General features: G+C 43.0%; 1 protein-coding gene across 1 annotated transcript in view; it reads left to right on the top strand.

Annotated features, from left to right (window-relative positions):
* The window catches only part of LOC311012116 (neural-cadherin), a gene marked incomplete at its 5' end in the record, with an annotated part of 428,889 nt that overhangs the window by 263,811 nt on the left and 147,923 nt on the right, over positions 1-17,155 (top strand). Inside the window, 2 exons of the mRNA XM_084007453.1 lie at positions 537-721; positions 6,563-6,792. Of these exons, the coding sequence (XP_083863579.1) occupies positions 537-721; positions 6,563-6,792 (415 nt within the window). The remainder of the gene's footprint in view (positions 1-536; positions 722-6,562; positions 6,793-17,155) is intronic.

Raw genomic sequence — 17,155 nt, 5'->3', positions numbered from 1 at the left:
TCCTGGACATGCCCTGGACACGCCCCTTTTGGTCAGCATAAAGCTATGTGTTTACAGTCGTATGCCACTTAACTTTGTACTGCACTTTCAATTACGCTTCTTCTTTTCAAAACTTTTATCCTTCTTTTTATTAGCTTGTTTTGTTCGGCGTTAGATTCTCCACTTTTGCATTTCTATATTTTACACTTTTCACGCAAGAATCTTTTTGTCAAACTCTAAACCAACCAACAGCCACAAAATTTTGCCTATTGACAGATGCTATTTAAGGGCACAGTATAGGCATTGGATGTCCAGTAAATACCAGTCTCATTAAGACTGGACTGGTATTTAATTATATTGTATTGGTTGTTCTATGAACAGAGGCAGAATGATTCTGAAAACTTTAGGTTCAAGTTTGAGGTTCAAGTTATTCCTGCCTGCACAGGCCTTTGTTTGTTTGGCCTTTATTTGAATGAGAACAAATGGATGCAAATGTTGTCATCGAAATTAACATAATGTTAAACTGCTGTGGGTGTCTGTATGTTCTTTCCTCTCAGTTACTTCATTCTGAACAAGCGAACAGGCTTCCTAATCATCAAAGAAAACGCCCCACCCGACATTTATCAGTTCCAGGTCCGTGTGTCTGATGAAGTTTGGCCAGATGCCGTCTCTACTGTCACCGTGCACGTGAGGGAGCTGCGAGACGAGGCCATCTACAACTCTGGGTCTCTCCGCATGGCAGGTAAGATTCCCTCCATCGAGACACACACAGCCCTGTCTATGGTCAAAAAGGGTCTTGTGTCACCTATGAATACCCTCCTTTGCCTTGACCCCTTCTCAGTCGATGCTGTGTATAGTTTTTGTCTGGTGTTCAAGAGATGTTGTCTGTTTCTGTTGTTCAGTGGTCCCTCTTATAGCATCCCCCACAGCTGTTGAGTGTGATGCTTATGCACCACTCCAGTGTGAAGATGATATCAGTTGTGTTCTATCTGATCTGACTGATGTTCTGTAGTTGTAATAGACATAGCTGTTTTTTTTGTAACTCGATACACTGAAACATCTTCAGGTGTGATTGGAAGCTCAAGAGAAAGCTAGTCAGTGGTCCTTAAGTTAACATTTATTTTTTTTTAAAGATTTTTTTGAGGCATAGACGCCTTTTATTAGCAGTGGATAGATCGGAAACATGAGGAGAGAGAGGGGATGTGACATGCAGCAAAGGACCTCCGGCCGGGATTCGAACCGGGTCGGCTGCGTATGTACGTTCGTACATGGCATGCGCTCTAACCACTCCGCCAACTGCGCGCCTAAGTTAACATTTTTGTGTTTCGTGTCTCCCTGTATGCACTCCCCACAATTCCTGGGCTGCTCCTGATGATTCTGAGGAATGTGTCCTGGGGGATCTCCCTCTGGACCTGGATCAGGGCATCAGTGAGCTCCTGGACAGTCTGGGGCGATACTTGGTGGCTTCAGATGCACCGATACATTACATATATGATGCATTATTCAATTGGATTTAGGTCAGGGGAACGCAAGTGCCAGTCAATGCCATCAATGCCTTTGTCTTAAAGGAACTGCCAATAAACACTACAAACTGGCAATGAGGCCAGGCATTGTCCTGCATCAGTAAGAACCCAGGGCCCACTGCACCAGTGCAAGATTTGACAATCTCTCTGAGGATTTCCTCTTGGTACCCTACAGTAGTCAGAGTACAGTTGGCTATGACGTGGAGGTCTGTGTGACCCTTCAGGGATATGCTTCCCCAGACCTTTACTGATCCAGCACCACACTGGTCATGCTGGATGATGTTACAAGCAGTTTGGTCAGAAACAGGCACACCAGAAACCTGCTGGAGGTCATTTTGTAGGGCTCTGGCAATGCTCCTCCTTGCACAAAGGAGCAGATATCAGTCCTGCAGCTGAGTTGATGCACTTCTAAAGCCCTGTCCAGTTATCTCAATTACTTTGCTAAACACCACACAAAATAAAATCCAACATTCTTGACTTAAGCGTCTCTACAACCTGCGGCCTGTCAGTCAGTCACCAGGGCAACACTTGTTGATGACGCGGAGGAAGCCTGTTTTGTTATCGTCGCCATAACATTGCAGTGTTAGCACGGCTGTGTTAGCACGGCTGTATTTCATATTACCCGTTAATAGTGTGCAATTCACAAAAACTAATTTCATATAGAGGTTTCTGACATACTAATAAATCTGTCTGTCTCCGTAAAAGATTTATAATAATAACTAATAAGTAATAACTACATTCAACGTAGTCCTACTGACAAGGGAGTGTCGGGATTGTGGTCATTATTTGTGTAGTTGTCCCCAGTCATATAAATTTAATGAAAGCGTATTACTGTTTGCTATAGTTGTTTGCAGTGTTCCACAGGACTGTCACACTCTCAGTTAAAGATGTTCCCTGTGCAAAAGATTGCACCCTTTATTAATCCCTCTCCCCTGACTCGTGGGATTTCAGTTGTCGTTGGCGCATAGACAGAAAATCCTGTTTCCATTACTTATGCTAGCAAAATAATTAGTGGAGAGGTCTTGCTCAGCCAGCACATTCTCCCCACATGTTGAGCAGCATCCATCATTACCTGATGTGCAGCTCATCGACTGTGTGCTCGGAATTAAATTTGCATTAGAGGAATGGGACATGGCTGAAGGATTTTTATGATTTCAGAGATATTGAAATTGAAGCAGAGGTGGAGACCAAAGGGTGCACTCTGAAGATGGGAGGAGGGTAGAGGGGGAGAGGGAGAAGATGAGAATGGAAGCGAGAGTTGAGCCTCATATAAGTATATAAAAGATTAAAAACATTTGCCTCTCATTCTGAAAATAGTAAATTAATGTGCAACAAACCCAGAGACAGTACTGGGGAGAACAGCAGGCACCCTCGTTTTTTTCAATATTCCTGTAAGGAAACTGAAATGTTTTTTTTTAAGACGAATACTGAAAATGAAAATAAAAGAAATCGCCTCCAATGTTGTTATTTATTTATTTATTTTTATTTGTCCATTTAATTTAGAATAATAAGGTCAGCTTTGTCAACAACTTATCCCTGGGTAGACACTTTTTAAATGGCATCTCTGGAGTGCATTGATTTAATATGCTCTGGTTGTAACAGAGGGACTTAAATTGAGAGCAAGAGAGCAGTGATGTCAGCCACTGCTGTGAATAAAGTGTCAAAATGACTTTTAACCTGCAGTGCAGCAATGAAAAAAAAAAAACTCATCAAAATAAAAAAGAAACTTTGAGGTTTCAAAGCAAAATGTAATATCAAGGATTAATGACTTTGAAATCATCCTGAGGTGTGCGTGCGTGTGTGTGTGTCTGTGCGCGCAAGATATGTAACAGAAGGCATTTCCAGGATTTTATTTTTTCATGTGGAGCTTTGGAGTAAACAGTCTCATTGATTCTCAGTCTCGGGGATTATGAAAATATTCTACTTATAGCATTACTTACACCCTCCTTGACATTCTAAATCCCATTTCAAGAACAAATGTGAAATGCAATGAGGACGCACAACACTAGTTAAATATGCCTTGCTGAGATTAAGGCTCTCTCTCTCTCTCTCTCTCTCTCTCTCTCAAAATTGATGGAAAGGTGAAAAAAATGCAGTAAACAAAAAGTCCTTGAAATGTCCACATAAAACTAGCTCCGAGTAGAATGCAAATGCATTGTGCTCAGGGGGAAAGCACAATCAGAAGCACAGAATGAGTACAGTGCATGTACTTCATACAGCAAGCTGACGTGGTTTGTGTGTGACATGATGAAGGGAGTTTATAAACTACTCCTGCCAAGAGTTTGTCCTTTAACAGTAGATCTCTCTCTTCGCATTGCTCTGCTGTCCCACGATTAAAAATAACTTCTTCAATGCCTTTTGGTTATTTTATCAAGACATTTCTCATGGGACACTTACACATGTACATATATATATGGAAATAAAAGACGTGAATCCAAAGGAATCTTCATTAGTTTGAACTGGTCTTGACTTGGTCCCATACTTCTGCTTTCAACCCCTCAAAGTATCGGCCTTCTTTCAGTCTCAATAGACTCAATTTGTGCCACATCACTGCTAGTCAGTGTGTGCCACATCCACTTCACTCCATTGTATTCTGACTGCAACCAGCTACCTGTGGAAATGCCTGTTAAAATGTTAAAGACAACTTAATATCATCTTCTTTCAAGATGATATTAAGTTGCAGTCGGGACTGAAAGTCCCAATATTACAACCTCTTCTGCCTGGTGTCCAACAGGTGGTTGTTCATAAGGCCCTTTACTTGATAACAAATATACACTATTACATGTCAGAAGAAAACACCCATCACAATTTCCCAGAGCACAAGGTGATATCTTTGAAATACTTGCTTTGTCAGACCAACAGTGCAATACTAACATTTTCAGTATACCATTCTGTCAAAGTGACAGCAGTCTTAGTGGTCAATTAAAACTCCCTGGACATATACACTGTGTCGGGGTATTGGCTTGACAGAGATTGAACCGAAGTCAACATTCCTACTTGATTGTGGGCAAGATTGCAAACAAGTGTTGGTACAATTCGTGTTTCCCTACTATTCCCTCAAGCTGCTCCATAAATCACAATAGGATCCCTGAAAAATAATTGGTTTAAAACCATGGCAACGCAGGTGAGACATTTGTCAAGCATCACATGAGAAACCAAAATAAATCATGAATCATAGGTTGTATAGAACACAATTAATACACTGAATAGAGATGTGGTAGAGGGATTTATGTTTCAGCTGAATGCCATCTGCATAGTGCTGCACACAATTATGCTAATTACCAATGTGGTTTTATTGGTCTTGTTTGCTTCATATGCGTTTTTATTATGAATCAAAGTTGAGAAAGGCAGTGTACACTTCCATAAACACACATCTGAGATGATTCAGTGCTTACTTTTCTGCAGCAATGTTTTTGTCTTTTAGTAATTTTAATTTAAAATAGTTATTTATGAAGTGAAGAGACAATATCTGCTTATCGTTTGTGGAAGCTCCTTTCAAATACGCTTGAGGTAGTTTTGAAGAATTCAAAAGTCCTCAAAACAAAAAATAATAAAGGTTGAGCACCTTGAAAAACAGCTCGCCCCGTGTTTCTGCTGTGCTACGACATTCGTCAGGAAGAATCAGAACAAGCTGCGCAAAGGCCATGACAGTGTTTGTCGTTTCTAACTGTATTCTCTCAGTCTGTCAGTATGCTATTACATGGACAGGATATTAATTCCATATTTGCACCTACAGTATGTTTGAGGAATCACACACATACAGGCAGGAGTGCGTCTGTGCACCTCACCTCGACTTGAATGAAGCCTCTGGCAAGGAGAAAGCGGTAGTGAATTGTGAGGTTGGATCAAAGCCAGGTGCAAAGGCTGCCACTCTGCGTTAGGAGTTACTACCCTCTCCCCCCAGCTCCCATCCCTCCTTACTGTCTCTCTGTCTGCCTGTGTCCTTGTTTCTCCCACTGGACTGCCTGATGAGAGCTGACATTAGCCTCGATCCCTCATGCTGTATCTACTGAGCCCATTCTGAGCCCCCTGTCTTGTTTCTTAATGTATCGGCTCTGTCTCCCTCTACGCATCTACAAACCTAATCACCCTGCTCAACCCTTTTTATATGTAAGTAGGTAAAGTAAATTACCATGTGCGCGTGCATGTGTGCTTTTTTCTCTGTATGAACCAGTTTGAGTATCAGGATTTTGATTATGAAGACATTTTTGTGACTTCCTGCAGTTTCTGGTATTTTGGAATCAGTCCCCAAGTCGAAGGACATGCTTAAATTTTGTTTTCAAGTCTGCATTAAAAGAAAACTCACATGCTCACATTTGTCATAAAATACAGTACTTGCTCCTCCTGTCCATGGTGTGTTCAGGACTCTCCTAGTCATCAGCGAAGACCATATACATCCTACATGGAGGTGTAACCCTCAGCCAATAAGCAGGGTGTGCAGCCCCAGGTCACTTTGTCATGCCCCTTGGTTTACTGACGTTCACAAACCTCATAGGCCTGACGCAGACACAGAGAGGGCAGGCAGGCCACAGCGGGATGATGCATGCGTTCGGCTGCATTATTTCCAAATCCGACACCTTCCCTCAGGTTTGTGGGTAGGTGTGGATGTGTTTATGTGCGTTTCTTACTCTCTCATTAAGCCACAGAGGATGGTTGACATTTGAATGCTGTGTTTGTAAACAGAAACCAACAATGTGACAACATATCATAACTTAAAAATAAAAAAGATATTCAAAGACAAGATGCTGCAAAAAATAGTGAGTACCAAACAAAAGATTGTGTCAGATAAAGTGAGCCATGTTCAATAATTTATTATCACAGCTCTGGTCTCCAGTGCTCTGGGCTATTTTTTAGTTTAGCACTAGGGCCCAGTTTGAAAATAATTGGATTCGTCCATGAGCAGGGGTGGAAATAATGAGGCCACTTCTATACAGGCTAAGATTCCAATCATGTGTATGTGTGTGTGTGTGTGTGTGTGTGTGTGTGTGTGTGTGTGTGTGTGTGTGTGTGTGTGTGTGTGTGTGTGTGTGTGCGTGTGTGTGTATGTGTGTGTTCCTCAGATATCACGGCAAAGGAGTTCATTGAACTGAGAGGAAAGCAGAGGAGCCGCTACGAGCTGCTGGTGGACTTCCTGTCTGAGATGCTCTCCGTTGCACCTGATGATGTCAACATCTTTAGCCTAATGGATGTGAAGGAGGGAATGCTAGATGTCCGCTTTGCTGTCCATGGCAGCCCCTCCTTCCTCCAGCCTGAGAAAATCCATGGTTATCTGGCTGCCCACAAACAAAAGGTAGGTCATTGTTTATGTTCTTTGGCCTTTTCCATACTGACACTTAAACTAGACACAACAAATTCCTTACAATGTGGTTGTTTCGTTGGCTGATCTTATTGGCTTGATCTTGTCCTGTGTTCCCATTCCAGGACTTAATTGATTGTTCACACACCCTCTTGAATGGCACATGTAATCTACATAGCATAATCTAGCAAAAAGCAAATGCACTACAAAGGCACTGGGATAACTCAAATCCTAGAGAAATCCCACATGGGACACTTGGTTGCAGCAGTTTTGCCTCTGGCAATGTTTTGGCTGAAGCCAAGCCAAATTCCATCAAATCAAATATGTCAATCAAAATGTGGGACATTGTGTCTGTTTGATGGATGCAAGACTGAAAAACAAATTTTACACACAACAGTTCACAAACCCCAACTGCCTCAGTAGTAAAACTTTTAAGACGGAGCAGTGTGTCGGATATCTTGAGCTCACACTGGAAAAGGAACTCATTATAGAACAACACACTTCTAAAAGCCGTAAATACTGTTAACTCTAGCTGTCATCTGTAATCTCAGGTAGAGCACATGAAGTGCGATGAAGTCTCACTCTGCCGTTATTTCTCCATCCACCATTGAGATGAACATACCCTGAGTCCTGGCTTCACCAATGCCGGTGTTTGACAGAAGTACCCCATTTTGGCTGGCGAGGACGGCTCCCAAAGCACCATTTACTATCACATTCAGACTCAATGTGTTTTGAGAGGCAGTGGTGTAGTTGTGGTTTACATGAAAATACTCAAGCCCTTATGTCATCCCAAATCTGGGTCCATGTTATGGGTACAAGGCGATCCATCAGGTTCATCAATTAATTTGCTGACTTATAGTCCACTTGTTGAGCCAACAATACGCAATACGCTGATGTTTCAGTGCAGAACTCGTGCTTGTGAACTTTGGTTACACTATGGGTGCATCATTCTACATACTGTGTATTCTGCATGTGGCTGCCTGCACCGCACTGTGGCCACCTTATTGTGACATACAAACTGTCATCATCCACATTAAAGTATATTCATATAAACTGCTGGTGGGGGATGCACATGCATCATTTATATTATTACTGACTACTAACACAGTACATAGTGAAGAAACACAATTCTCCAATATTAGTGAAAGCAAACCTGTGGCTATTCCAACAAGCCTTTTACACTGAGGACATTTTTACATATCACATTATTTCTGGGTCCTGGTGCATATCCGTCCATTGTCATTACTCACGGTCACTGGGGCACAACAATAAAACACAGCCATTGATAATGTTATAAGCAACACCTGTACACATGTTTTGCTGTGAAAAAAGCCTGTGGCAATCTGATATATGTTTTTAATGACATTCCAACCCTCAAATAGTGGTCTTCATATTTTCAAACAACAAGACAATATTTTGAGGCAAGGCTAAAACGTATTCTTTCTCTTTTCACCACGTTGAGTTATTTTTCCAACCAGTCACCCACAACAGTTAACTTGAAAGAGTGCCAGTAAGGAACTGACAATCTGACAATCTTGTTTAGTGATATCTAATGGACACCCTCTAAACTACTGTTGACAGCAGTACATAATAGCATCTTTAGCTAGCATTAGCTTCACAAACTGACAGGAACATCTGCTTCACAGCTCCAAATCCTAAGAAATTCAGAGCTTTTATTGCAATACCTTTAAATAATATGCTTATTTCGACTATTCAATATTTGTCAGTTGGAAGTCATTTTTATTTGCCATCTAAAGCCGTCTCACGTGATGCCATGCCATCAACACTGTCAATTTTGAGCATAAAGGAACTCTGAAGAATGAGGAAAAACAATTTGTGGCACACTTAAACACGGACAATGCCCGCTTCAGGGTCGCGGAGATTTTGGCTGAAGGTACGTGTCCACAGGCAGCGTTTTTTCCGCGCTTCCCATTCATTGTCTATGTAAGAAGCCGTGCTATGCCTTCACGTCGCGGCGAGTTTTGAGAGACGGGGCGCCGCCTCCCGCAAGCTCTCGAAAATCTTTTAAATTGACCGTTGTCGATCTATAATAAAGACAGATTCAGCAACTTCATAGATTATTTCTCGCTTAAAATGTTTTCAGAAACACATTTCGGTGAACTATTTTCGTAAAATAAGAGAAAGTTTCCAAACAAGCCGCCATGTTGGTCAGTCTGAAATCTGGGAGCAGACAGGCCACCAGTGAAAGCGTTTGTCCAATCAGGTGCAGCCATGAAGTATGCGCATGATTGCATGAAGGAGAGGACCTGTCAATCATCCTCCTAGTGGCAGCCCACCAAGCGTGCAATACTGGCAAGCGGCGGGTCAACTAGCTTAAAAACGGCTCATGTTGTTCACGGTAATATGGCAGCTGCAGAGCCAAAGAGGAGACTTTTTCAATAAATTAACCTAGTATTTTATAGGTTCAAATAGACACAAAATCTTGTTTTTATTCAATCTGCTGGTAGTCAGTTTTGCTCAAATAGAAATAGAGGCCTGTCTCTAATTCTGGCCTCCTTCCAATAAGGGCCTGGGCCGCAATGTGCTTGCGTAAATAAAGGCCCGGGCCTATATTAGAGGATTTACAATAAGCATGTTTTTTTTTCATCGTTTTTTTGCAATGTTAACCATGTGTCTACAACAACCATAGTGGAACATCATAGTTGCTAGACATGCTCGGCTACCAGATGCATTGGAAATCATCAGTCTCCATCGTTGAGTTAGAAGTCCCCTGAGACCCTCCTACAAAGTTATTTGATGAAAACAGAAAGAATACAGAGAGAGAGAGAGACAGATAGAGAGAATATGAAATGAAACCTGAATATATGGAAATAAATATTAAATTAAATATGGGGACCTAGTTTCGTGGCGCAGCGCAGGGCGGCGCAGGGTGGCGGAGCCGGCGTAATGCAAGTTTCGACCCGCGCAGCCTTGCGCACGGTCAGTTTGTCAGTTTGGTGGATCGCCTGCGCCAAGATGGGTGTGGCGGCGCAGCAGTGGGAGGCGTCACAGATTCAGCTTGGCGTAGCGGAAGTTTAGCTCGCCAGCGAAAGCTCGCCAGCTCCAACCTGGTCTACTCTCGGCACAAGGCGCAAGGCGCAAATAAAGTCCATTCATTCAAGGCGAATCACAGCTGGCGGAATGGAAGTTTGGCTGACGGCGCGCAGTGCGCACACATCACCGAGACCTCACAGGAAGGTTTCCACAGTTACAGGCACATTTAAATGCAATAAATAATCACAACAAACACTATTTAATGCAACTAATTGAATCAACACGTGAATTTATATCTAGATTGTCCCGTCACATCTGACGTCAGATCAAAGGCGGATGGCACGCGTAACGGAAACTCATCTCCCTCTCTCTCTCCTGTTTTTTATAACATCGGCATTGTTATTATTATGATACGCACGCACAGCGCGTGATGCGCGTGGTGGGAGCGGCGGCGCTGCTTCTGTCATCGGGTTGTCAAGTGACGGATCTTGCATTGAACCTCCCCTAACGCATTAAAGGTGAGGAGAGGAGCTCATTTGATTGGTGAAGATCTGAATCGGCTGTGTTAATCCCAGTCCACGCCTCGTCTCCTCCTCGTCTCCCACTCACGCCTTCTTCTCCTCCCTCTTTCCCTCTTGCGCGGGTGGGAGTAACGGGAGGTGTGCCTGCGCGAGCCTGCGCGGTGCACGAAACTTGCAAAGTCCAGGCGGACACACCCCGTCGGCGTGGCGCAGGTGCGCTGAGAGCTGACTGCGCCTGGTCTACGAAACTAGGGCCCATGGAATTTAATATTGAATATATGGAATGGAACCTGAATATATGGAATTAAACTTGAATATATAGAATAAAACCTGAATAAATGGAATGAAACCTGAATATATAGAATAAAACTTGAATATATGGAATGAAACTTGCATATATGGAATGAAACTTGAATATGGAATTAAACCTGTATATATGGAATAAAACCTGAATATATGGTTTAAACCTGAATATATGGAATGAAACCTGAAATGAAGCTACGCTAGAGTTGGGTGTGTTTGAGCTGCGGTTACATTTTCAGAGCAGAGGGAAGCTGGTTTTCTTCCAGGATGACCTTGTGTGTGGCTTGATTCAGGCGTCCTTCAGAAAGACAAACCTGCCTGATTCAAGCCTTCCTGAGGACCCCCAGATCATCACGATCATCCACCAAATTTCACAGTGAGTGTGAGACACTGTGGCTTTTTAGGCCTCTCCAGGTTTCTGTCTAACCATTAGACCACCAGGTGTTGGGCAAAATTGAAATTTGGACTCATCAGAGAAGATGACCTTAGTCTTTTCTTCTCTTTTATGAAAGGCTTTTTTATGCCTTTGCACAACTTCAGTCCTGCCTCTAGGAGCCTGTTTCCAACATTCCTCCTTGTGCATTTCACCCCAGCTGCCATTTTCCATCCTTTTTGTAGGTCACATGATGTCCTTGATGTTTTTATACTTGTCTTTGTTAAATTAGATCTGGTTCGGGTGATCACATAATCGGTCCCTCAGAATGAGGTGTGCGTTTATTGAACGATAGTTCATGAACTTGTTCATATTTTGGGCGAACGTGAACTGAACATACTGTATTACTGCCTGATTAACGTTACTGTGAACGCGTTCATTCTGGTGTCTGTGAATGGCACGCTTTCTCAGTTTAACTTCGTTCAATAGGGTGCCAGATTTAAACGCCACCGCATCGGTGATGTCTTTCCACTTGTTCCCCTTTCGTTTCATATGGGGTACCATATTGCAAATGAAGCGGCTAACGTTACCTGCTTCTTTATGTTTTGAGGCTATCGTTATCCTTTGCAGCAGATTGCAGGGCAACACACTGCTCCCACTCGGCTGCGTGCTTACGTTTAAGGTGCTGGAACAGGTTAGTTGTGGCACTGCCTTTTGTTGCCACTGCATTAAAACAGAGTTTACAGCGTACACTCGTTTGCTCTTGGTCAGCTGCTGTAAACCCCTATCATTTCCATACGACTGAGGTGACGGAGCCTTTTTTAGGAAGTAAATCCTCGCTGTTTTCCACGCACGCTGCCATGTTGATATTGTCAGAGAACTAGTGGAGGGAGGGGGAGGGGAATGCCAGTAATACTAAACAAACTTCTACAGCAGTAACATGTCAGAATAAATCCTATATTTAATCATAAAGTGTATTAATATATTACACTTTACTTTAGAGTTAGTAAAAAAGAAACGTTTGACTTTATCACATGCACCGACACTCCCTGCCCGCTGGCTTCAGTCAGACCTCATTTCACGTTTCAAAAGTCTGAATAAGAGTAAGAGAGAAAGAGAGAGAAAAACAGCCATGGCCAGTTGAATTGTATGCATTTCACCAACAGGGAGAGAATGAGGGAGAGCAGAGCCCTGCCTGTCCTGGCCTGTCTGTATTTGCGTGTGTTGGGGGGAAGCAGTGCAAGTCCAGAGTCAAGTGATGGCCACAGTGGTCAGTTCAGGTCAATCAATGCATTAACCCTTTTTCTCTCTCTTAGCTTCTTTTCTCTCTTTGTTTCATGAGGTGTCAGATCCCTCTCACTATGAATGAATCCACATATACAGTTTCACAAATCCCTTCTACTCAGATGTATTTTTTAGTATGCAACAAAAACATGTTGATATTGTTCCATTTATACACAAGTGTTGAACTGCATTTGTGTTTGTTTTTTTAACTCATGACTGCTGAGCAAACTGATTTAACGCTTCACTGTCATTGTTTTGTACCTACTGGCTAATGCTCACATTACTTCAGCTATACGTCTGTATTTTATGGTTTTGCTGCCAACATTGTGGATGTTACCTTCAATCCAGTTGCTGTATCGCTTTATTTTGGATTGTTGTGGGGATCATTATGTGATGTGGGGACTTATCTGCCCACGTTTGGTTGTTTCAACACTTGTCTAGAGTGAACAAGTTGCTGCCCGAGTCGTTTCTAGGAGATTTCCCATTCCCACCTTGTGCATGATGTAAGAGTATACCCTCATGGAGCCAAGCTCATGAGTAGACATATGATTGGCTGCAGATAATTCCTTGTTCAAAAAAATGAATTAGGTAATTGAGCAGACATGACAAGCAGGCTCTAAAAGCAGGTTCGACAATTTGTATATAAATGTAAAACAGAAATGTTTTTATCCTTTTAAATACTTAAATTTGTGCAAAAGAAATATATTTGTGAATCATAATTTGTTTACATTTATATATAATGATAACTATTTGTGTGTTCATTGAAAAATATTTTCTTGTAGAGAGCAACACACAGTTTGCAAATTATTTTTCTTTTTCTTTGTGTCTTTGTTCCTCGTTTACACCTTGGTCTGTGCTCCGGGGTCCCTCTCAACCCCCTGCTTTGGAATATAGAAATACTCATTAATTACCTAGATTACCTGCAGCTGTGTCAATCAGCTGACGCTGCTCCCATGAGCCACCTCCACACACCTCTCTCATGCAGCCAGATGCTGCACCACGCCCACCACCTTAGTCATGCATTCATAAATCACAAAAGCATGCAAGTATATGATTGAGGTTTTTAGGATGGCACCAGAGTGAAGCAGGGAGGGAGGTAAAGATCTGTTCATAGGCAGCCCAGGCTTTCAGGTGTGATTTGTAAGGAGAGCACCGAGCATTTCATCGCAATTCAGCCACTGGAGAAGACATCTCTCAGAATGAAAAGTGAAGAGTGGCGATGGAGAGGACAGACAAGTGGTGTAGGGATGGAGGGGGACGGGAAGGTCGTGGGCAGGGACAGGGGTGAGGGGGGTGGGGGGTAAAGAGGGGGGTTTGAATAAGGGGGAGGAGCACAGAAAATGACGCCTATTATTAATGTTCTCAATTTGCCAGTAATGCTTCAAAGTTAAGAGATAAAACGAAGTTGATTCCTTATGTCTTTTCCATGCTCTGCCTCTAATAATGGAATTTATTCCTCAGTGTTTTCAATTCGACATGCGCCACTTGACTTTTAATGCTACTCCATTGGTTTTCAACTTTTTAAAAATCATCTGTATGGCACTCTAATTCCAAGGTCCATCTTGTTATTCTATTAATGTGGCCCTGAGGGTAGTGGAGAGAATTGTGGACGCTTCTCAATGCTTTGCAACAATAGTTCAGGGAACAATGCATCCCCCTGGTCCTTTGTTGGTTGCTATACACACTGTTCAGCCTTTGAAAGATCAAATGTATGCCTCTCCGTACATTTCCTCCACATTCAGTAGTATATATACAAAAGATAGGGCATGCCAATTTATTTTCTGCTACATAGGCTTCGGGGATTAAGAGACCTCACTGTGGGATAATGTTTTTTCTACAAAAAGACACTATGCATTCCTCCAACTAAAAAGGAGAAAACACTCTGGAAAAATTAATGTGTTCTCTCAATTATTAAAAAAATTTCATTGGCATGCCAAACTCCCAAGAAATTAATCATGAAGTATGAATGAAGCCCTCTTTTGGATGTCATTGAACAGGAATACATCATTTGTGTATGTTTATACGATTGGGTGTGGGGCTGACAACCAAAAAAATATTTTTTTAGGTGAATATCTCAGCGGCCCACCAACTGCTTTTAAATCACCTGTCACCCTGCATGAAGCTGACTCCACTGCAAACTCCCTTATTGTAAGATGTTCCCTCCTGTCAGGACCTCCTTCTCCTGTTCCCACTGCACACATTTCTACACTGCATGAGTGTGTCTTCTTTGTTTTTTATTCAAAGACTTGGTGGATCCATTATCCTGGAAAGAGATATACTTGACCTACATTAAAGAAAGACCCTATTGACTGGCCCCCATCTTGTTTTATTTTTTGTTTATATATATACACTCAACAAAAATATAAACGCAACACTTTTGTTTTTGCTCCCATTTTTCATGAGATGGACTTAAAGATCTGCTTTGCTGAGATAATCCATCCCACCTCACAGGTGTGCCACATCAAGATGCTGATCTGACATCATGATTAGTGTACAGGTGTACCTTATACTGCCCACAATAAAAGGCCACTCTGAAATGTGCAGTTTTGTCTCACAGCAAAATGCCACAGATGCCACAAGCATTGAGGGAGCGTGCAATTGGCATGCTGACAGCAGGAATGTCAACCAGATCTGTTGCTTGTGCATTGAATGTTAATTTCTCCACCATAAGCCGTCTCCAAAGGCGTTTCAGAGAATATGGCAGTACATCCAACCGGCCTCACAACCGCAGACCACGAGTAACCACACCAGCCCAGGACCTCCACATCCAGCAGGTTCACCTCCAAGATCGTCTGAGACCAGCCACTCAGACAGCTGCTGAAACAATTGGTTTGCATAACCAAACAATTTCTGCACAAACTGTCAGAAACCGTCTCAGGGAAGCTCAACTGCATGCTCGTCGTCCTCATCGGGGTCTTGACCTGACTCCAGCTCGTCGCCGTAACAGACTTGAGTGGGCAAATGCTCACATTCGATGGCGTCTGGCACATTGGAGAGGTGTTCTCTTCACGGATGAATCTCGGTTTACATTGTTCAGGGCAGATGGCAGACAGCATGTGTGGCGTCGTGTGGGTGAGCGCTTTGCTGATGTCAATGTTGTGGATCGAGTGGCCCATGGTGGTGGTGGGGTTATGGTATGGGCAGGCATCTGTTATGGACGAAGAACACAGGTGCATTTTATTGATGGCATTTTGAATGCACAGAGATACCGTGATGAGATCCTGAGGCCCATTGTTGTGCCATACATCCATGAACTTCACCTCATGTTTCAGCAAGATAATGCACGGCCCCATGTTGCAAGGATCTGTACACAATTCTTGGAAGCTGAAAATGTCCCAGTTCTTGCATGGCCAGCATACTCACCGGACATGTCACCCATTGAGCATGTTTGGGATGTGCTTGACCGGCGTATACGACAGCGTGTACCAGTTCCCACTAATATCCAGCAACTTCGCACAGCCATTGAAGAGGAGTGGACCAACATTCCACAGGCCACAATTGACAATCTGATGAACTCTATGCGAAGAAGATGTGTTGCACTGCATGAGGCAAATGGTGGTCACACCAGATACTGACTGGTTCTGAGTCCCCAGACCCCCAATAAAGCAAAAAAAATGCACATTTCAGGGTGGCCTTTTATTTTGGACAGTCTAAGGCACACCTGTGCACTAATCATGATGTCAGATCAGCATCTTGATGTGGCACACCTGTGAGGTGGGATGGATTATCTCAGCAAAGCAGAAGTGCTCACTATCACACATTTAGACTGATTTGTGAACAATGTTTGAGAGAAATGGTAATATTGTGTATCTGGAATGAATTTTAGATCTTTAAGTCCATCTCATGAAAAATGGGAGCAAAAACAAAAGTGTTGCGTTTATATTTTTGTTGAGTGTATATATATATATATATATATATATATATATATATGTCCATCACTATTAATATTGCACTCACATTGTATAGTTAAAACAATGAACATGAGCTTATTACTTTGAAGTAATAGCCCTCCTCTCTTTTTGAGTAGAACATAACATTGGCAATAAAAATGTTGCAATTCAGTTCATCAAGGTCAAGGGAAGGGAATGGTGTTGATGTGGGGGCTGAAGACAGTCTCTCTCTCCTTCTCCTTCCTGGCTCATTCTTCTCTATACTTGTGTTCTGCTCGTGTCCTTGTCACTACTTGGAGCATGAGGTGGAACCTGCAGCCCAATAAGCGTCACAGGTAGTCCAGCTTCTCCAGGATCCACATCCATATGTGAGGTCGCAAGAAGGTCTGCTGTGTCTCCCAGCACAGTCTCAAGAGCATGGTGGAGGACCAGGAGACCGGCGGGACAGGACCGTAGAGGGGCATCAACCCAGCACCAGGACAATATATGCTTCATTGTGTGAGGAGGATCACTACCAGAGCCCTACAACATGATCTCCAGCAGGCTACTAGTGTTCATGTTTCTGACAAAACTGTCAGAAACAGACTCCATGAGGGTGGCATGAGGGCCTGACGTCCTCTAGTGGGACCTGGTCTCACAGGCCAGCACTGTGCAGCTTGACTGGCATTCGCCAGAAAACACCAGAATTGGCAGGTCAGCCACTGGAGTCCCATTCCCACAGATGACAGCAGGTTCACACTGAGGACATCTGACAAGTGTGAAAGAGTCTGGAGACACAGCGATGAACAGGATGCTGCATGTGACATCATCCCACATGACCGGTTTGGTGGTTGGTCACTTATCCTCTGGGGAGGCACATCCCTGGAGGGTCGCACAGTCCTCCATGTCATCACCAACTTTCTGCAGAGTAAATAGCTACAGACCTCCAAACTTCATGTGGCCTTAAGATTAGCTCAAGAACAGTGCATAGAGATCTTCATGGAATGGCTAAG

This window comes from Eutrigla gurnardus (assembly GCF_963514095.1).
Source record: "Eutrigla gurnardus genome assembly, chromosome: 1".
Classification (NCBI taxonomy): Eukaryota; Metazoa; Chordata; class Actinopteri; order Perciformes; family Triglidae; genus Eutrigla; species Eutrigla gurnardus.
Note: the sequence above shows the minus strand (reverse complement) of the source record. Positions and strands in the feature narration are given on the sequence as shown.